Below are 23,782 nucleotides of genomic sequence, written 5' to 3'. Positions count from 1 at the left end.
GGAAGGCGGTCGCTGAATACGCTCCTCTGGTCACTAAAGAGTCCATGTAGGGGGTGACCAGTGTTCTTCATTGGTGTCCAGTTTGGACAGCATCCTCCACTTTCTCCAGGCTCCGCCCCACCACACAGCCTGCCCTCCTGGATTCAGTTTCTTTATGTCCTTTTTGTTCAAGCACCCCTCCAACACATCACTGCATAAGACAGGGCACTGAAAACAACAGACTGATGAAACATAAAAAGGAGATCTGAGCAGACATTAACAGAGGCGAGTCTTTTAACAAAGTACAACCTGCTCTGCCCCTTCCTATATATGGAGTCCATGTTTACCGACCACTTCAGCTTCCTGTCCAGGAGGACTCCAAGATATCTGTAGTTATCCACTACCTCCACCTCTGCTCCACCAATGAGGATGGGCTGAACCTCAGCAGGTGTTTGACAGAAGTCCACCTCCATCTCCTTTGTCTTGGTGGTGTTTCGTGTGCACGAAGTCCTCCACCAGCTGTCTGTCCTCCCCCTCCTCATCCTCTTTGATACAGGCCACAATTGCTGTGTCATCTGAGAACTTTTGCATGTGGCATGCATCAGAGTTGTAGTGGAAGTCGGGGGGGGAAAGAAGGTAAAGAGGAGAGGTGAGAGCACTGTGCCCTGTGGAGCCCCCGTGCTGCCAGTCAGTATGGAGGAACTGCAACTCCCCATTCTGACAAATTGTAGCCTGTTTGTCAGATAGTCTGTTATCCATGACACCAGTTGGAAGTTCACACCAAAGGAGAGGAGCTTCTGCTGGAGAAGGAGGGGCTGGATTGTGTTAAAAGCGCTGGAGACGTCAAAAAAGAGCATTCTCACAGCACAGCCCCCTGTGTCCAGGTAGGAGAGGGCCCGATGTAGGAGATCAACTCCTACTTTAGGTTGGTAGGCGAACTGGAGAGGGTCCTCATCCCCCCGCACCTGGGGTCTCAGGAGCTGCAAGACCAGCCGCTCCAGCGTCTTCATGACATGAGAGGTGAGGGCGACCGGCCTGTAGTCGTTCAGCTCACTGGGGCGACTCTTCTTGGGCACAGGAACGATGCATGATGTTTTCCACAGTGATGGGACCCTCCCCAGCTGCAGGCTCAGATTATAAACCTGCTGTAGGGGTTCTCCTAGCTCTGCAGCACAGGCCTTAAGGAGCCGTGGACTCACTCGGTCTGGGCTGCCTTCCTGGGGTGGAGCCGTCTCAGCTCCCTGCTCACCTGATCAGCAGTGATGGAAAAGGGGTGATCATCTGGATTTGATGACTGAGATGGGGCAGGGGGGGGGGGGGCAGCAGGAGGGGGAGCAGAAGCAAGATGGTTGGGGAGATCGGTGGGGCACTGCAGCACCGGGGAGCAGGCAGCATGGGGGTAGCCTGGGGGGAGCTGAACCGGTTGAAAAAAACATTTGGTTCATCTGCTCTCTCCTGACTCCCACCTGTCACACCGCCCTCTTTTCTGCTTCATCCAGTCATGGTCTTCATGGTGTTCCAGACCTCACGCAGGTTGTTGTCCTTCAACTTCTGCTCTGGCTTCCTCCCGTGCGCTTCTTTGGCCTCCTTCATGCAGACTTTTAGTTCCTGTTTAACCTTTCTCATCTCCTCCTGATCTTTGCTCCTGAAAGCCCTCTTCTTCCTGTTCAGACTGCCTAAACTTCCCTGGTAACCCAGGGTTTGTTGTTTGAGAAGCTCCTGACAGTTCTGACAGGCACCACCAAGTCCACACAGCAGTTCATATAGTCCGTCATGCAGCCCACAGCTCCTTCAATGTCATCTCCATGAGACCCAATCAGTTCACTCCAGTCCGTGCACTCAAAGCAGTCTCTGCGGGCCTCCTCAGCTCCAGCAGACCATCTCCTGACCTGTCTGGTGGTGGCTGCCTGCCTCTTCACAAGAGGGGTGTAGCTAGGCTGCAGGTGTATGAGGTTGTGGTCAGGGGCAGCTGAGTATGCGTCCAGAGTGTTTGCATACAGAAGATCAACAGTTCTGCTATTTCGAGTGGGGCAGACGACATATTGGTGAAAGGTGGGCAGAGTGGTTTCCAGGGATACGTGGTTAAAATCCCCAGAAATAATGATGAACGCCCCTGGGTGCTTGGACTGCAGTTCTGTGGTTGTGTTGTGTATTGTCTCCAGAGCCGCCTGTGCTTCCGCTCTCGTCAGAATGTAAACACAGAGCGCGATGACGTGGGAAAACCCACGTGGGATGTAATAGGGTCTGATGGCCACCGCTAGCAGCTCCAGATTACGGTCACAGATCACCTTTTTGACGGTCAGATGATTCGGGTGACACCATCGTCTGTTGGCGTACAGGATGAGACTACACCCCTTACTCTTCACATTGGATCTGGGTCACGGTCTGCTCTTATGGTGGTAAAGCCGGGCAGATCCACGTTAAAATCCGGCACATAGCTGATTAGCCATGTCTCGGTGAAGAGGAGGTGGCTGCTCTCCGTGTAGCAGCGTTGTGTCCTGATCAGTCCAGTGAGCTCGTCCGTCTTGTTGGACAGGGCGTTAACGTTTCCCATAATGACGGAGGGGATGAATGGTTTGAAACGCCGCCGGTTGGCCGCTTTAGCCTTCAGCTTCGCCTTGTGTTTACGACCAGCTCGGCATCCCCGGTATTTCCGCCTAAGCTCCGATGGAATAACATGACGGATTCCGGGGTTTTTATGTTTCCTGAGCATCAATAGTTCATTCCTAAGATAAACATTTCTACTAATGCTGGCCTGCATTAGTAGATCGAAAGTCTAAAACCTACAAACATTCACACACAGAGCAACGGATGTGCAGCCTCGCGCAGGCGCAGAAAAAGTACCATGTACTTAGTTAGATAGATAGTAGTTGGTTGTTACTGTTATTTTTTAATAAAGAATACTATGTTGTAATTGTATTTATATAACTGATGCAGGGATTTTGGGGGGGGGGGGGCTGCAGTGGACCGCGCCCCCTGGTGGTTCATCATGGTGGTGATAAATCAGACACATCACAGCTCTACCCGCGGGAGCTTAACAGTTTTTAATTTCTTAAAATAAAAATTGGTGTGTATTCACATCTAGGGGGATTTGGACTGGAAATATGGGACTGGGCAGCTACACATGAGGACTTAAACACTGTCCATAACCTAACCTGACAGAATCAAATGTGGAAGGATTTATGCTAAAGTAACAAACAAACATATGTTTCTATGCAACTGGAATTGTCACTTTAAAAAATTATAATAAATAAATAATGAGTTATTTAACATTAAGGAGTAGTTACATTTATTTTTTATTACATTTAGTTACATTTATAAGTTACATCTGGCCCTTTGAGGACAGACACTATGCTGATGTGGCCCTCAGTGAAAATGAGTTTGACCCCCCGAACTAGAGTCAACCAAGTCATCCTAGAGTGGGTGTAGGTACCAAAACTGTTCTGCCTGCAATAAGGGCCTGCGACTAATGATGACGTCACAGTATTTGATTGGCTGTACTTTGGTCTGATGTCGTGTAGGATAGTGATTAGTCCGGACAAATTCTGGTACTACCATAGAAGAAGATAATGAGTGAGACAGTGAAAGTGAGTGTGTGGCTGTGTCCGAATTACCGCCCTAAACCCTATATAGTGCACTATATAGTGCGGTCGCCATTTTGTAGTGCTGTCCGAATCTACAGTTTAAAAATCATGTGCACTAGAAATTTCCCAGAATTCTCTACGAAAAACCAGTGTGGATCGATGCTCACTCGATCGGCGAATATTGCCCAGAATGCACTGCGTTCATACCAGAATGCATTGCGTGTGACCCACAATACACTGCGTTTGAATTATTCAAAGATGGCGGACGGTTGCGCTAGAAAGAGGACTTAAAAATGTAAGTATATTTAAAAGTATCTTGTATATGTTGTAAAATATATTTGTAAATACGTAAGATGACTTGTTTAATATGTTATATTCCTCAATCGACTATCTACATTGTTTGGAAGCTCATCAATTTCGGTAATGCTAAAGCTAACGCTAGCGCGAATTAGCATTGAAGGCTAAAAACAAACGCTGTTGATAGTACATCAAAAAGCAGTGAGTTCTAACCGTAGTAATAAGTTATTAACACATTTTTAAAATGTGTTTATATATGTAGGGACTGACGAGGATGAGGAAAATCTGATCCATCTGTGGATGGAGAAAGATAGCCTGTTTGTTATCAGGCAAGCTCGTGCCGGATGGGAGTAAAGAGACACTTGATCAGATTTGTATTTATTTATCATTAAACTGTAATCGTTGTCATGTTGGGGTAAAGGTTGTTGTTGAAAGAGGAGAGGAGGAGAGAGCAAGAAGGGACAAAGAGTGACAGGAGAGTCTGTTAAGCTTACCTGAGTTTAAATATTGTTCACAAAATGTAACGTCATCGTTGTTTTTGCAATTTGTTTAATAAATGCATGAACAAAAATGAATTATTTACATGTATTATTTAAATCTGAGCCATTTTTAACAATCTCAAAAGGATTTTCATATAAATATCAAATGTACATATTTACATTTTCGTTTTATATGTTAACATTTATTTTTATATATGTTAACAATACTCCTGGTCTTCTAGAGTCATGTGTGTCACAGTTGGAGCTGAAAGGAAAGCAGAGATCTGTCCTCGCAGACGGACGCCACTTTACCCGTCCTACTGGTTCCTGCTGTGGCTCAACATCTGTGGCTCCCAGCAGTCCCCTTCTCTGATGCACAGATTGTGCAGAACTGAACTGCAGGCAGTGATTTTCATCGCAAAGGTTGGTTTTACTTCCAGTGTCCCCAGAAATATTGCTCTCCTCCTCATTTGCCAAATGCTCTCTCTCCACCACAGAGCATGCCTTGGCGTGGTGCTGGTTGTAACGGGCCTGAACCGCATTCCTCATGGGTTCCCTGTAGGGTGTCAGCAGCATGATGGGATGTGCAATGCAGGGATACCCACCATCACCCAAAAGGATCATTCAGGTGGGTAATGTTTTATTTACATAAATTGGGCTTTTACGTAGAACCTGTGAACTGTGGACTGATCCTTGATTCCCAACAAAAATATCTCTAAATTTGGCTTAGAGTCACATACAGCCTGCAGTTGAATGGAATAAAAAAAGCTTCCTGTTAAAATAACAAGCTGCATTTTCTTTTAGGGCCTTTATTCTTATGTGGCAGCCATCAATGCTCCCCACGACCTTTTGGAAGGTGGAAGACCAAGCGAGCTGCTATAAAACCAGAGGTGACTAATGACAGTTCATTCCCACTGGATGCTGGGTGACCCTGCTCATCAGCTGGAGGATGCGGTCTGCCGTCCTGTGGACAACGTCACTTACAGTGGACCGTGGCATGTCAAAGGCTCTGGTTACCACACTGTATGATGTGCCACATGCCAGCCAGAAAAGAAGCAGGACCTCAGTCTCCTGTGCCCCCCCCAGAGTGTGAGGAACCCGAAGCTGCTCCACCAGATGCTCAATGGTCCTGCGGGTCAACCGATCTGCGGGTCTGCCGGTCTGGTCTTGTGTCGGACTGACCGTCAGCGTGAAGGGCCACGACAGACACCTTTATGTTGGCAAAGCAGTAGAGACGTGGAAGACCCTGTAAAATAGAAAAATAATTATTTCATTGAGAAAATTAAATCTGATTTTTTTGAATGTTTCATTTTATTCTGATGTCTTACATTTTAGTTTATGACGTATTTATAAATGCTGGAAAATCTCGTGGTTTTTTTGGCTGGGTTTTTGGATTTTTATATAAATATTTAAAAATTAAAGTATTTTTGTTTAAAACAAGTGATATGGTTTGACTCTGAATAAAAAATACTAAACTTTGATCTCACAAGTGTTTCATGTAGTTAGACTATACAGTTCATAATCCAGTGTTGAAAAATAATGTTAAGTCTTACCCAGCAGACTGTGTAACCTTGAGCACAATTAGTAACAAATGCTTAAATTGAACTAATAAAAAACTTTAAGTTTAACTCACAGGTTGTTCATGTCTGGCCAGGTCATCCAGAGTAAATCTGAGACGTCTGCTTCTCCTTGCCGCCCTGTGATGCTGCATATCTGCTCGTTTTTGGTTTGATCCCATGAAAAACGGTTGAATTATTGCCAGGAACACGGACAGATTCATATATAAAGCTATTTTCAGTAAGGTAGAAGAAAAAACTACAGGAAAAAATGCCTCCTCGCAAGAGCCCGTAAATCGTTCAGCGGCACAAAAATAAATATTGCCATGGAGTAATAACATGAGGGTTTATTTATCAACTAATACATAAAAGCTACACCAATGTGTTTATAATTTTATTATTTATAAATCAGCCACATTTTCCATGATCAGAACACAGCAGATTCATAAATAGTCTTCATAAAATGTTCATATTTATTATATTTTTAATTTGACAAATGGGTGTCATTCTCCGCGTTAAATAGAAGTAGTTCCCCTCCAGACCAGGTGGTGGCGGTAATGCGCCACTTTGTTTCCGTGCTAAGCGCCATTTGAAAACACCCGAAAGAGAAAACTAGTGAGCACGGGTGTCCGAATTGCTTTGAAAATTCAGAGAACTATATAGAGAACTATATAGTGCCGCACTATATAGGGTTTTAGTAGTTAGGGGTTAGGGCGGTAATTCAGACACAGCCTGTGTTTGCCTACAGGCGGGGCTGGTAGCACAGACTCTTCCTGAAAGGGGCGGTCCTCCCTTTGTGACATCACAATGGGGAAACCCACTCGTTTTCATGGATTGGGAGGGGCTGGTACTCAGAGTTCAGGTTTTTAGAGGAAGACTCAGAAATGCTTGAATGGATCTAAATACCACTCTGGGCTTGTTATTGTGAGGAATGATCATTATAAAGCAATTAAAAACTCAAAAAGTTAATTTTGACATAGACCTTTGAATGCATGTTTATTATTGCCCCCCCAGTGGCCAAGAACGGTTATTGAGGAACTAATGTGTGTGTGTTTCAGTTCAGAGCTGGTTTGTTTTCAAGGTCAGATCTCTGAACGGATCAGTGTGGATGATGGAAGAACACAGCCTGGAAACAAAGGTACACACTCACACATATGTACACACTCACACACAGGTACACACTCACACATATGTACACACTCACACATGTACACACTCACACACAGGTACACACTCACATATATGAACACACTCACACACATGTACACACTCACACACATGTACACACTCACACACAGGTACACACTCACACATATGAACACACTCACACATATGTACACACTCACACACATGTACACACTCACACACAGGTACACACTCACACATATGAACACACTCACACACAGGTATACGCTCACACATATGAACACACTCACACACAGGTACACACTCACACATATGAACACACTCACACACAGGTACACACTCACACATATGTACACACTCACACATGTACACACTCACACACAGGTACACACTCACATATATGAACACACTCACACACATGTACACACTCACACACATGTACACACTCACACACATGTACACACTCACACAGGTACACACTCACACACGTACACACTCACACAGGTATACGCTCACACACAGGTACACACTCACACACAGGTACACACTCACACATATGAACACACTCACACACAGGTACACACTCACACATATGAACACACTCACACACATGTACACACTCACACACATGTACACACTCACACACAGGTACACACTCACACATATGAACACACTCACACACATGTACACACTCACACACATGTACACACTCACACACAGGTACACACTCACACATATGAACACACTCACACACAGGTATACGCTCACACATATGAACACACTCACACACAGGTACACACTCACACATATGAACACACTCACACACAGGTATACGCTCACACATATGAACACACTCACACACAGGTACACACTCACACATATGAACACACTCACACACAGGTATACACTCACACATATGAACACACTCACACACAGGTATACGCTCACACATATGAACACACTCACACACAGGTACACACTCACACATATGAACACACTCACACACAGGTATACGCTCACACATATGAACACACTCACACACATGTACACACTCACACATATGAACACACTCACACAGGTATACGCTCACACATATGAACACACTCACACACAGGTACACACTCACACATATGAACACACTCACACACAGGTACACACTCACACATATGAACACACTCACACACAGGTATACGCTCACACATATGAACACACTCACACACAGGTACACACTCACACATATGAACACACTCACACACAGGTACACACTCACACATATGAACACACTCACACACAGGTACACACTCACACATATGTACACACTCACACACAGGTACACACTCACACATATGTACACACTCACACATGTACACACTCACACACAGGTACACACTCACATATATGAACACACTCACACACATGTACACACTCACACACATGTACACACTCACACACATGTACACACTCACACAGGTACACACTCACACACGTACACACTCACACAGGTATACGCTCACACACAGGTACACACTCACACACAGGTACACACTCACACATATGAACACACTCACACACAGGTACACACTCACACATATGAACACACTCACACACATGTACACACTCACACACATGTACACACTCACACACAGGTACACACTCACACATATGAACACACTCACACACATGTACACACTCACACACATGTACACACTCACACACAGGTACACACTCACACATATGAACACACTCACACACAGGTATACGCTCACACATATGAACACACTCACACACAGGTATACGCTCACACATATGAACACACTCACACACAGGTATACGCTCACACATATGAACACACTCACACACAGGTACACACTCACACATATGAACACACTCACACACAGGTATACGCTCACACATATGAACACACTCACACACAGGTACACACTCACACATATGAACACACTCACACAGGTATACGCTCACACATATGAACACACTCACACACAGGTACACACTCACACATATGAACACACTCACACACAGGTACACACTCACACATATGAACACACTCACACACAGGTATACGCTCACACATATGAACACACTCACACACAGGTACACACTCACACATATGAACACACTCACACACAGGTACACACTCACACATATGAACACACTCACACACAGATACACGCTCACACAGGTACACACACACACATATATGTACATACTCACACATGTACACACTCACACAGAGACACACTGTACACACACACAAAGGTACACACTCACACATGTACACTCCCACACAGATACACACTCAAGCAGGTACACTTTCAGGAAGTGTCTGCACTGCCAGCCCCGCCCCTAGGCTAACACACACTCGCACTTTCTCTGTTTGGCTAATTGTCGTAGCTGTTTGTTTACAATGGAACTCATATTATCTTCTTCTATGGTGTGGGGCGTGAAACATTTTCTTTTTTTTCTAGGGGGGCCTTGAAAAAATTGACACACACTGATTATAAATGAACAATATGAACATCCATCTTTGATAAAGTTTGGACATTGTTTGTTTTCGTGGGAAAAACGCTGACACACTGCTGAGGCCGGTTCTAGGATGAATAGCTTTACTCTGGGTAAATTCCTTCTTGTCTAGGTCAGTGTTTTTCAACCTTTTTGGAGCCACGGCACACTTTAACCTTGACAAAAATCCTGCGACACACCAGCACCAAAAAATGCTTAAAAAAAAGGAGAAACTCATAGTCTGTATTGATCTACAGTCCCTCATGTGCTCACAACACTTCCTTATATTTACCTGCTCCACGCCTCCACTTGGAGACATTCTAGGTTCTTAACTTTAGTTATAAACCAGATTGGATTTGATCTACAACCATATGTACTGTTGTGTTTTAATAATGACCCCAGACACACACAGGTACACAATGATGTCAGCATCTGATGGAAACACTCCAGTGCAGCTATAAATTATTGGATGGCAGCAAGCTGAACCAGAAGTTAATCAGCATGAAGCCAAATCCTGACTACATCAGGTTTGAATTAAAATCTGTCTAAGAGGCAGCAGGTGAAGAGGTTAAAGCTCCAGAACAGAACCCTGTGGAACTCCAGAAATGAAGGACGTCTTTATGAAATCATGGAGAACTCAAACCCGTCCAGATCTGACCCAGAGTGCACCTTTAAAAATAACTGTCTGTGTTTTCAGGTGTGCGACTAACTCTGTGTGACCCAACTGGGAGGAGTCTCCGAGTCTACCTGGACCTCAGCCACGCCCCCTATCCAACTGGACTGTTACCTGGCAGCACTGTGCTGCTGTCAGACTTCCAGAGGAAACTGTCCAGGTATCGGGTCCACACAGATGTTTCCATGAAGTCTTCCTCACAGGTGAGTCTGCTGCTTAGCTGTAAACCTGTACACCTGTGTGTTTCAGGTCAGGGAGTGTGTACTTCACTAGCTTTCCTGTGAGCTCCATGACGGTGATGTCACTGAAAGGAGAGAGGTAGGCAGGTGGCAGTGGTCCCCCTCCCATGGTTGCCGTATGGAGTGGGCCCCCCCTCTTTCGGTTTTATTTGCACCTTAGACATGTAGGGCCCTTGGTAGGTGGGGTGCTTGGACGTCACTGCCAGCAAGCAGCAGATGTCCTCCTAGCACCCTACCCGCCAATTTTAACCGCACCTTAGACATTTAGGGCCCCTTGGTGGGGAGGGTGAGGGGACATCACTGTGAGTAATCAGGAGATGTCCACTCAGTGCCCTGCCCGCCAATTTTAACTGCACCCCCCTTAGTACACCCCCCCCCTCAAAATATACATACAAACATAAACACACACACATACCCTCTCAAACACACATACACGCACACACATTTTGCAAGGAAGGTGGGACCTAGGACCATCTGTCCCCTGCCTTTTCCCTGGTGGGGGGTACTGGGCCCTTGGCAACGGCGGCCGTGTCCCCTGGGTGCCAGTTTCCTGGGCCCAGCAGTGCTCTCTCCGCGCGGGGGGGGGGGGAGATTTCACATTACACCTGAGCCGGGGGTGTCTGTGTCCCTGGGGGGTGGGTTCTGGTCCTTGCCCCTGAGCGCTGGGCACCGCCAAATTTCCAACTGTGGCCGAGCCTGGTCGGGCCATATTTACAGAACCCCTTGTGGGCCCCCCCTTTTCCCCGGGGTGCTCCCCTCCTGGGCGGGGGCGGCTGGCCCCTCCCTTGCTCCTCCTTGGACCAACCGTGGGCCGGGTGGGTGGCTGCCTGGAGTGCGGAACGGGTCTCCCTTGGGGGGTCCTGGCTCGTACCTGGGGTTGGGGCGGGGGGATGCCCAGAACTCCTGGGTGGTGATGGGGTGCTTGTCTGGGGCTGTGGGCACCCTTCTCGGGTGGGGCCCTGCGTTGTGCTCTCCCGCCGCGGCGGGGGGGCTGCTCTCCTGGTTGGGCTGGGGCGGCGCTCTCTTTCCCCCCATGCCTCCCTGCTCTCTGGCTCTGGGGGCCTCGCGGCAGTCCTGCTGGTCCTGGCCTGGGTGGCGGATGTGGTCGCCCGGGGGGGGCGGTTGTTCCCTGCCTGCTGCCGTGTGGCGTTGGGGGGTTCCGGTTGCCGCTGCTGCTGCGGCGGGGGTCTGGGTGTTGGGACGGCTGGTCACTCTCCCTCTTTCTTTTCACATTCCACCATTCATTTTAGAAGAACATAAACACTCACCTGAGCACAGGTGTTAGCTCACCTTTGCACTAATAGTTTGCATGATTGAATGAATGAAAGATTTCACACTAGTTGGTTTTAAGGCATAAGTATGCGTGTGTGAACACTATCTGTTTTGTGTACATGTTAACATGTGGACATTTTTGCAGCTAGCGTTGTTAACATTTGAGTGTGTGTGTGGACAGGCCCCGCCCTTTTTGTACTACACTTGAACCTTACCGTAAAGATAAACAACCAGTACAGTGATCCCTCGCAATAACGCGGTTTACTTTTCACGGTTTCGCTACTTCACGGATTTGCATCGTGCATTGTGTTCTGCATTCTGATTGGCTAAAAAGTCACTGCTTCTTCTCTACCTGTGCATCAATAACATTGCAGTTTAATGTGTACACGTACGTAAAACAGCTTGCCAAACTAACATTATGTACGTGCAAATTCTCTTGCAATTTTGAGTTTCTCTAAAACCCATAGAAAAAAGAGCGACAACAACTGCCTATCACTTTGACTATGTTCTTCTCCCGAACAAACACAGCTGCACCGTGGGCTTCAAAAGAAGAAAACACTGCAGAGCGGAGTCAGGATGCAGCGGCTCAGTCTGAAGAGCAGTGAAATACACCTGAGTCACTATTTGTCCCACTGTACTTTGTATTTTTTTCATAATCATTTTAAATTTTCTCCCGTTTCATCCAATTACTCGGGTCACGGTGGGCGGGGCTAATCTCCGCGATTCGAAGCCTTCTGTTCACATTGATGATTAAAATTATTTTTGACAGTACAGAAGGTATTTGTTGAAAAAAACGTTTCTAAAGTACTTTTTTTGTGAAACAAATGAATGAGCCTGTAAAATGGTTTGTTCTTTCTTTTCAATGTGTATAATAGAGGATTTAATTGTATAATAATTGTAAAAAAAAATAGAGGTTTCTTAGTTTCTACTTCACGGATTTTGCCTATCACGGGTTCTTTTTGGAACGTAACACCCGCGAAAAACAAGGGTTTACTGTAAACTTGTTGCTCTATGCTGCTTCATGGTCTTACCGCCCCCTCCTACTATCACCCTCCAACCCCCCCTCTCTCTAACGTCCCTCTCTCTTCTTCCCCTCCTTCTTTTTCCGTCCGGTCCAACACCAAAAATTTTCAAACATGATTGAAATTAATAAAGTTTGGCCTCAATTACAAAAGGGGTTTATTCAGACATACCTCTGGTTTGTCTGAAGATTAATAACCCCTCTTGTTAAAGTAAAATATGTCCAACACAAGAGGCCCTCAGCTCTCGTCTGTCTGCCCAGCTGTTGGACAGGACAAGTTCAGGACAAGTTGCTCTGGAAATCAGCTGTTCTTTTTTAACATGTGCATTTCTGTGTTTACCTGCAGCCTTGCTTTGCCTCCTCCCATAATGCATCTGGGCCAGTGGGGACTAAAGGGTCAGAAGGAGAATGTAATGGGCCTCGTCAGAGGTCACGTGGTGTGTTTCCTGTTCCTGCAGCTGTGGTGGAGCTGCTCAACATGCAGCAGTTTCTATGCACAGGTGACTGCACACAGGTGACTGCACACAGGGGACTGCATACAGGTGACTGCATACAGGTGACTGCACACAGGTGACTGCACACAGGTGACTGCACACAGGTGACTGCATACAGGTGACTGCATACAGGTGACTGCACACAGGTGACTGCACACAGGTGACTGCATACAGGGGACTGCACACAGGGGACTGCACACAGGGGACTGCATACAGGGGACTGCACACAGGTGACTGCATACAGGTGACTGCATACAGGTGACTGCATACAGGTGACTGCATACAGGGGACTGCACACACGTGACTCCATACAGGTGACTGCACACAGGTGACTCCATACAGGTTACTGCACACAGGGGACTGCACACAGGTGACTGCACACAGGTGACTGCACACAGGTGACTGCATACAGGGGACTGCACACACGTGACTCCATACAGGTGACTGCACAAAGGTGACTCCATACAGGTTACTGCACACAGGTGACTGCACACATGTGACTGCATACAGGTGAATGCATACAGGTGACTGCATACAGGGGACTGCACACAGGTGACTGCACACAGGTGACTGCACACAGGTGACTCCATACAGGTGACTCCACACAGGTGACTCCACACAGGTGACTGCACACAGGTGACTCCATACACGTGACTGCATACAGGTGACTGCATACAGGTGACTGCACACAGGTGACTCCATACAGGTGACTGCACACAGGTGACTGCATACAGGTGACTCCATACAGGTGACTGCATACAGGTGACTCCACACAGGTGACTGCACACAGGTGACTGCACACAGGTGACTCCATACAGGTGACTCCACACAGGTGACTCCACACAGGTGACTGCACACAGGTGACTCCATACAGGTGACTCCACACAGGTGACTCCATACAGGTGACTCCATAAAGGTGACTGCATACAGGTGACTGCATACAGGTGACTCCATACAGGTGACTGCATACAGGTGACTCCATACAGGTGACTGCACAAAGGTGACTGCATACAGGGGACTCCATACACAGGTGACTCCATACAGGTGACTGCACACAGGTGACTCCACACAGGTGACTGTATGCAGGTGACTCCATGCAGGTGACTCCATGCAGGTGACTCCATGCAGGTGACTGCACACAGGTGACTGCACACAGGTGACTCCACACAGGTGACTGCACACTGGTGACTCCACACAGGTGACTGCACACAGGTGACTGCACACAGGTGACTGCATACAGGTGACTGCACACAGGTGACTGCACACAGGTGACTGCATACAGGTGAATGCATACAGGTGACTGCATACAGGGGACTGCACACACGTGACTCCATACAGGTGACTGCACACAGGTGACTCCACACAGGTGACTGCACACAGGTGACTGCACACAGGTGACTGCATACAGGTGACTGCATACAGGTGAATGCATACAGGTGACTGCATACAGGGGACTGCACACACGTGACTCCATACAGGTGACTGCACACAGGTGACTGCACACCGGTGACTCCATACAGGTGACTGCATACAGGTGACTCCATACACGTGACTGCATACAGGTGATTGCATACAGGTGACTGCACACAGGTGACTCCATACATGTGACTCCATACAGGTGACTGCATACAGGTGACTCCATACACGTGACTGCACACAGGTGACTCCATACAGGTGACTGCACACAGGTGACTCCATACAGTTGACTCCATACAGGTGACTGCACACAGGTGACTCCATACAGGTGACTCCACACAGGTGACTGCACACAGGTGACTGCACACAGGTGACTCCATACAGGTGACTCCACACAGGTGACTCCACACAGGTGACTGCACACAGGTGACTCCATACAGGTGACTGCATACAGGTGACTCCACACAGGTGACTGCACACAGGTGACTCCATATGGGTGACTCCACACAGGTGACTCCACACAGGGGACTGCACACAGGTGACTGCACACAGGTGACTGCATACAGGTGACTCCATACAGGTGACTCCATACAGGTGACTGCATACAGGTGACTGCATACAGGTGACTCCATACAGGTGACTCCATACAGGTGACTGCATACAGGTGACTGCACAAAGGTGATTGCATAGAGGGGACTCCATACAAAGGTGACTCCATACAGGTGACTGCACACAGGTGACTCCACACAGGTGACTCCACACAGGTGACTGCACACAGGTGACTGCACACAGGTGACTCCATACAGGTGACTCCACACAGGTGACTCCACACAGGTGACTCCATGCAGGTGACTCCATGCAGGTGACTGCACACAGGTGACTGCACACAGGTGACTCCACACAGGTGACTGCACACAGGTGACTCCATGCAGGTGACTCCATGCAGGTGACTGCACACAGGTGACTGCACACAGGTGACTCCACACAGGTGACTGCACACAGGTGACTGCATACAGGTGACTCTATACAGGTGACTGCATACAGGTGACTGCATACAGGTGACTGCATACAGGTGACTGCACACTGGTGACTCCACACAGGTGACTGCACACAGGTGACTGCACACAGGTGACTGCATACAGGTTACTGCACACAGGTGACTGCACACAGGTGACTGCATACAGGTGAATGCATACAGGTGAATGCATACAGGGGACTGCACACACGTGACTCCATACAGGTGACTGCACACAGGTGACTCCAGACAGGTTACTGCACACAGGTGACTGCACACAGGTGACTGCATACAGGTGAATCCATACAGGTGACTGCATACAGGGGACTGCACACACGTGACTCCATACAGGTGACTGCACACAGGTGACTCCATACAGGTGACTGCACACAGGTGACTGCATACAGGTGACTCCATACAGGTGACTCCATACAGGTGACTGCACACAGGTGACTGCATACAGGTGACTCCATACAGGTGACTGCATACAGGTGACTCCATACAGGTGACTGCATACAGGTGACTCCATACACGTGACTGCATACAGGTGACTGCATACAGGTGACTGCACACAGGTGACTGCACACAGGTGACTCCATACAGGTGACTCCACACAGGTGACTCCACACAGGTGACTGCACACAGGTGACTCCATACAGGTGACTCCACACAGGTGACTCCATATGGGTGACTCCACACAGGTGACTCCACACAGGGGACTGCACACAGGTGACTGCACACAGGTGACTGCATACAGGTGACTCCATACAGGTGACTCCATACAGGTGACTGCATACAGGTGACTGCATACAGGTGACTCCATACAGGTGACTCCATACAGGTGACTGCATACAGGTGACTGCACAAAGGTGATTGCATAGAGGGGACTCCATACAAAGGTGACTCCATACAGGTGACTGCACACAGGTGACTCCACACAGGTGACTCCACACAGGTGACTGCACACAGGTGACTGCACACAGGTGACTCCATACAGGTGACTCCACACAGGTGACTCCACACAGGTGACTCCATGCAGGTGACTCCATGCAGGTGACTGCACACAGGTGACTGCACACAGGTGACTCCACACAGGTGACTGCACACAGGTGACTCCATGCAGGTGACTCCATGCAGGTGACTGCACACAGGTGACTGCACACAGGTGACTCCACACAGGTGACTGCACACAGGTGACTGCATACAGGTGACTCTATACAGGTGACTGCATACAGGTGACTGCATACAGGTGACTGCATACAGGTGACTGCACACAGGTGACTCCAGACAGGTTACTGCACACAGGTGACTGCACACAGGTGACTGCATACAGGTGAATCCATACAGGTGACTGCATACAGGGGACTGCACACACGTGACTCCATACAGGTGACTGCACACAGGTGACTCCATACAGGTGACTGCACACAGGTGACTGCATACAGGTGACTCCATACAGGTGACTCCATACAGGTGACTGCACACAGGTGACTGCATACAGGTGACTCCATACAGGTGACTGCATACAGGTGACTCCATACAGGTGACTGCATACAGGTGACTCCATACACGTGACTGCATACAGGTGACTGCATACAGGTGACTGCACACAGGTGACTGCACACAGGTGACTCCATACAGGTGACTCCACACAGGTGACTCCACACAGGTGACTGCACACAGGTGACTCCATACAGGTGACTCCACACAGGTGACTCCACACAGGTGACTCCACACAGGTGACTGCACACAGGTGACTGCACACAGGTGACTGCACACAGGTGACTCCATACAGGTGACTCCATACAGGTGACTGCATACAGGTGACTCCATACAGGTGACTGCATACAGGTGACTGCATACAGGTGACTGCATACAGGTGACTGCACACAGGTGACTGCACACAGGTGACTCCACACAGGTGACTGTATGCAGGTGACTGTATGCAGGTGACTCCATGCAGGTGACTGCACACAGGTGACTGCACACAGGTGACTCCAAACAGGTGACTTCACACAGGTGACTGCATACAGGTGACTGCATACAGGTGACTCTATACAGGTTACTGCATACAGGGGACTCCATACACAGGTGACTCCATACAGGTGACTCCAAACAGGTGACTGCATACAGGTGACTCCATACAGGTGACTGCATACAGGTGACTCCATACAGGTGACTGCATACAGGTGACTGCACACAGGTGACTGCATACAGGTGACTGCATACAGGTGACTGCACACAGGTGACTGCATACAGGTGACTGCATACAGGTGACTCCATACAGGTGACTGCATACAGGTGACTGCACACACGTGACTGCACACAGGTGACTCCACACAGGTGACTCCACACAGGTGACTCCACACAGGTGACTCCATACAGGTGACTGCACACAGGTGACTCCATACAGGTGACTGCACACAGGTGACTGCATACAGGTGACTCCATACAGGTGACTGCATACAGGTGACTGCATACAGGTGACTGCATACAGGTGACTGCATACAGGTGACTCCATACAGGTGACTCCATACAGGTCACTGCACACTGGTGACTCCACAAAGGTGACTCCATACAGGTGACTCCATAAAGGTGACTGCATACAGGTGACTGCATACAGGTGACTCCATACAGGTGACTGCATACAGGTGACTCCATACAGGTGACTGCATACAGGGGACTCCATACACAGGTGACTGCATACAGGTGACTGCACACAGGTGACTGCATACAGGTGACTGCACACAGGTGACTCCATACAGGTGACTGCACACAGATGATAGCACACAGGTGACTGCACACAGGTGACTGCATACAGGTGACTGCACACAGGTGACTCCACACAGGTGACTGCACACAGGTGACTCCATACAGGTGACTCCACACAGGTGACTCCACACAGGTGACTCCATACAGGTGACTGCACACAGGTGACTGCATACAGGTGACTCCATACAGGTGACTGCATACACGTGACTGCATACAGGTGACTGCATACAGGTGACTGCATACAGGTGACTGCACACAGGTGACTGCACACAGGTGACTGCACACAGGTGACTGCACACTGGTGACTGCACACAGGTGACTGCATACAGGTGACTGCATACAGGTGACTGCATACAGGTGACTCCATACAGGTGACTCCATACAGGTGACTGCATACACGTGACTGCATACAGGTGACTGCATACAGGTGACTGCACACAGGTGACTGCACACAGGTGACTGCACACAGGTGACTGCACACTGGTGACTGCACACAGGTGACTGCATACAGGTGACTGCATACAGGTGACTGCATACAGGTGACTCCATACAGGTGACTCCATACAGGTGACTGCACACAGGTGATTGCACACAGGTGACTGCACACAGGTGACTGCACACAGGTGACTGCACACAGGTGATTGCACACAGGTGACTGCACACAGGTGACTGCACACAGGTGACTCCATACAGGTGACTCCACACAGATGACTCCACACAGGTGACTCCATACAGGTGACTCCATACAGGTGACACCATACAGGTGACTCCACACAGGTGACTCCACACAGGTGACTCCATACAGGTGACTCCATACAGGTGACACCATACAGGTGACTCCACACAGGTGACTCCACACAGGTGACTCCATACAGGTGACTCCATACAGGTGACACCATACAGGTGACTCCACACAGGTGACTCCATACACGTGACTGCATACAGGTGACTGCACACAGGTGACTGCATACAGGTGACTCCACACAGGTGACTCCATACACGTGACTGCATACAGGTGACTGCACACAGGTGACTGCATACAGGTGACTCCATACAGGTGACTGCATACAGGTGACTCCATACAGGTGACTCCACACAGGTGACTCCATACAGGTGACTCCATACAGGTGACTCCATAAAGGTGACTGCATACAGGTGACTGCATACAGGTGACTCCATACAGGTGACTGCACACAGGTGACTCCATACAGGTGACTCCACACAGGTGACTCCATACAGGTGACTCCACACAGGTGACTCCATACAGGTGACTCCATACAGGTGACTCCATACAGGTGACTCCAAACAGGTGACTCCAAACAGGTGACTGCATACAGGTGACTCCATACAGGTGACTGCATACAGGTGACTCCATACACGTGACTGCATACAGGTGACTGCATACAGGTGACTGCATACAGGTGACTGCACACTGGTGACTGCACACTGGTGACTGCACACAGGTGACTGCACACAGGTGACTGCACACAGGTGACTCCATACAGGTGACTCCACACAGGTGACTCCACACAGGTGACTCCATACAGGTGACTGCACACAGGTGACTCCATACAGGTGACTGCACACAGGTGACTGCATACAGGTGACTCCATACAGGTGACTGCATACAGGTGACTGCACACAGGTGACTGCATACAGGTGACTGCATACAGGTGACTGCACACAGGTGACTGCATACAGGTGACTCCATACAGGTGACTGCATACAGGTGACTGCACACAGGTGACTCCATACAGGTGACTCCACACAGGTGACTCCACACAGGTGACTCCATACAGGTGACTGCACACAGGTGACTCCATACAGGTGACTGCACACAGGTGACTGCATACAGGTGACTCCATACAGGTGACTGCATACAGGTGACTGCATACAGGTGACTCCATACATGTGACTCCATACAGGTGACTGCACACTGGTGACTCCACAAAGGTGACTCCATACAGGTGACTCCATAAAGGTGACTGCATACAGGTGACTGCATACAGGTGACTCCATACAGGTGACTGCATACAGGTGACTCCATACAGGTGACTGCATACAGGGGACTCCATACACAGGTGACTGCATACAGGTGACTGCACACAGGTGACTGCATACAGGTGACTGCACACAGGTGACTCCATACAGGTGACTGCACACAGGTGACTCCACACAGGTGACTCCATACAGGTGACTGCACACAGGTGACTCCATACAGGTGACTGCACACAGGTGACTGCATACAGGTGACTCCATACAGGTGACTGCATACAGGTGACTGCATACAGGTGACTGCATACAGGTGACTGCATACAGGTGACTCCATACATGTGACTCCATACAGGTGACTGCACACTGGTGACTCCACAAAGGTGACTCCATACAGGTGACTCCATAAAGGTGACTGCATACAGGTGACTGCATACAGGTGACTCCATACAGGTGACTGCATACAGGTGACTCCATACAGGTGACTGCATACAGGGGACTCCATACACAGGTGACTGCATACAGGTGACTGCACACAGGTGACTGCACACAGGTGACTGCACACAGGTGACTCCATACAGGTGACTGCACACAGGTGATAGCACACAGGTGACTGCACACAGGTGACTGCATACAGGTGACTGCACACAGGTGACTGCACACAGGTGACTGCACACAGGTGACTCCACACAGGTGACTCCACACAGGTGACTCCACACAGGTGACTCCATACAGGTGACTGCACACAGGTGACTGCATACAGGTGACTCCATACAGGTGACTGCATACACGTGACTGCATACAGGTGACTGCATACAGGTGACTGCATACAGGTGACTGCATACAGGTGACTGCACACAGGTGACTGCACACAGGTGACTGCACACTGGTGACTGCACACAGGTGACTGCATACAGGTGACTGCATACAGGTGACTGCATACAGGTGACTCCATACAGGTGACTCCATACAGGTGACTGCACACAGGTGACTCCATACAGGTGACTCCACACAGGTGACTCCACACAGGTGACTCCATACAGGTGACTCCACACAGGTGACTCCATACAGGTGACTCCATACAGGTGACTCCACACAGGTGACACCATACAGGTGACTCCACACAGGTGACTCCATACAGGTGACTCCATACAGGTGACACCATACAGGTGACTCCACACAGGTGACTCCATACACGTGACTGCATACAGGTGACTCCATACAGGTGACTGCACACAGGTGTCTGCATACAGGTGACTGCATACAGGTGACTGCATACAGGTGACTCCATACAAGTGACTCCACACAGGTGACTCCATACAGGTGATTCCATAAAGGTGACTGCATACAGGTGACTGCATACAGGTGACTCCATACAGGTGACTGCACACAGGTGACTCCATACAGGTGACTCCACACAGGTGACTCCATACAGGTGACTCCATACAGGTGACTCCATACAGGTGACTCCATACAGGTGACTGCATACAGGTGACTCCATACACGTGACTGCATACAGGTGACTGCATACAGGTGACTGCATACAGGTGACTGCATACAGGTGACTGCACACAGGTGACTGCATACAGGTGACTGCATACAGGTGACTGCACACAGGTGACTGCATACAGGTGACTCCATACAGGTGACTGCATACAGGTGACTGCACACAGGTGACTCCATACAGGTGACTCCACACAGGTGACTCCACACAGGTGACTCCATACAGGTGACTCCATACAGGTGACTGCACACAGGTGACTGCATACAGGTGACTCCATACAGGTGACTGCATACAGGTGACTGCATACAGGTGACTTCATACAGGTGACTCCATACAGGTGACTCCATACAGGTGACTGCACACTGGTGACTCCACAAAGGTGACTCCATACAGGTGACTCCATACAGGTGACTCCATAAAGGTGACTGCATACAGGTGACTGCATACAGGTGACTGCATACAGGTGACTCCATACAGGTGACTGCATACAGGGGACTCCATACACAGGTGACTGCATACAGGTGACTGCACACAGGTGACTGCATACAGGTGACTGCACACAGGTGACTCCATACAGGTGACTGCACACAGGTGATAGCACAAAGGTGACTGCACACAGGTGACTGCACACAGGTGACTGCACACAGGTGACTGCATACAGGTGACTGCACACAGGTGACTCCACACAGGTGACTGTATGCAGGTGACTGCATACAGGTGACTGCATACAGGTGACTGCACACTGGTGACTGCATACAGGTGACTGCACACAGGTGACTGCACACAGGTGACTGCACACAGGTGACTCCATACAGGTGACTCCACACAGGTGACTCCACACAGGTGACTCCATACAGGTGACTCCATACAGGTGACTGCATACACGTGACTGCATACAGGTGACTGCATACAGGTGACTGCACACAGGTGACTGCACACAGGTGACTGCACACAGGTGACTGCACACTGGTGACTGCAGACAGGTGACTGCATACAGGTGACTGCATACAGGTGACTGCATACAGGTGACTCCATACAGGTGACTCCATACAGGTGACTGCACACAGGTGACTGCACACAGGTGATTGCATACAGGTGACTGCACACAGGTGACTGCACACAGGTGACTGCACACAGGTGATTGCATACAGGTGACTGCACACAGGTGACTGCACACAGGTCACTGCACACAGGTGACTCCATACAGGTGACTCCACACAGGTGACTCCACACAGGTGACTCCACACAGGTGACTCCACACAGGTGACTCCATACAGGTGACTCCATACAGGTGACTCCATACAGGTGACACCATACAGGTGACTCCATACAGGTGACACCATACAGGTGACTCCACACAGGTGACTCCATACAGGTGACTCCATACAGGTGACACCATACAGGTGACTCCACACAGGTGACTCCATACACGTGACTGCATACAGGTGACTCCATACAGGTGACTGCACACAGGTGACTGCATACAGGTGACTGCATACAGGTGACTGCATACAGGTGACTCCATACAGGTGACTCCACACAGGTGACTCCATACAGGTGACTCCATAAAGGTGACTCCATACACGTGACTGCATACAGGTGACTGCATACAGGTGACTGCATACAGGTGACTGCACACTGGTGACTGCACACTGGTGACTGCACACAGGTGACTGCACACAGGTGACTGCACACAGGTGACTCCATACAGGTGACTCCACACAGGTGACTCCACACAGGTGACTCCATACAGGTGACTGCACACAGGTGACTGCATACAGGTGACTCCATACAGGTGACTGCATACAGGTGACTGCATACAG

The 23,782-nt window shown here is 49.1% G+C and overlaps 1 protein-coding gene and 1 long non-coding RNA gene across 25 annotated transcripts in view; both read left to right on the top strand.

Moving 5' to 3' along the window:
* Positions 1 to 23,782, top strand: part of ctc1 (CTS telomere maintenance complex component 1) — a 125,711-nt gene that overhangs the window by 51,106 nt on the left and 50,823 nt on the right. For 7 of the 21 annotated variants that reach the window (XR_013651345.1, XM_078936907.1, XM_078936901.1 and 4 more), the window contains 4 exons: positions 6,954 to 7,033; positions 10,259 to 10,394; positions 10,484 to 10,552; positions 13,113 to 13,266. Coding sequence is in view for 16 of the 21 variants with exons in the window: in XM_078936907.1 (XP_078793033.1) it covers positions 6,954 to 7,033; positions 10,259 to 10,394; positions 10,484 to 10,552; positions 13,113 to 13,266 (439 nt within the window). In the remaining 5 variants the exon portion in view is untranslated. Of the gene's footprint in view, positions 1 to 6,953; positions 7,034 to 10,258; positions 10,438 to 10,483; positions 10,553 to 13,112; positions 13,281 to 23,782 lie in introns of all 21 variants that reach the window. The other 14 variants (XR_013651346.1, XR_013651347.1, XM_078936903.1 and 11 more) reach the window with 4 other exon arrangements.
* LOC144987466 (uncharacterized) lies at positions 1,306 to 5,828 on the top strand. 4 transcript variants are annotated; one of them, XR_013651357.1, is made up of 5 exons: positions 1,306 to 3,858; positions 4,123 to 4,210; positions 4,582 to 4,762; positions 4,837 to 4,967; positions 5,144 to 5,828. It is a non-coding gene; the product is annotated as an uncharacterized LOC144987466 (long non-coding RNA). The 4 variants fall into 4 exon arrangements; XR_013651356.1 differs by lacking the exon at positions 4,123 to 4,210; XR_013651355.1 differs by having other exon boundaries at positions 4,123 to 4,762.

Source organism: Oryzias latipes, chromosome 18, assembly GCF_053564925.1.
Source record: "Oryzias latipes strain Hd-rR chromosome 18, Olatipes_Hd-rR_3.1".
Classification (NCBI taxonomy): Eukaryota; Metazoa; Chordata; class Actinopteri; order Beloniformes; family Adrianichthyidae; genus Oryzias; species Oryzias latipes.
Note: the sequence above shows the minus strand (reverse complement) of the source record. Positions and strands in the feature narration are given on the sequence as shown.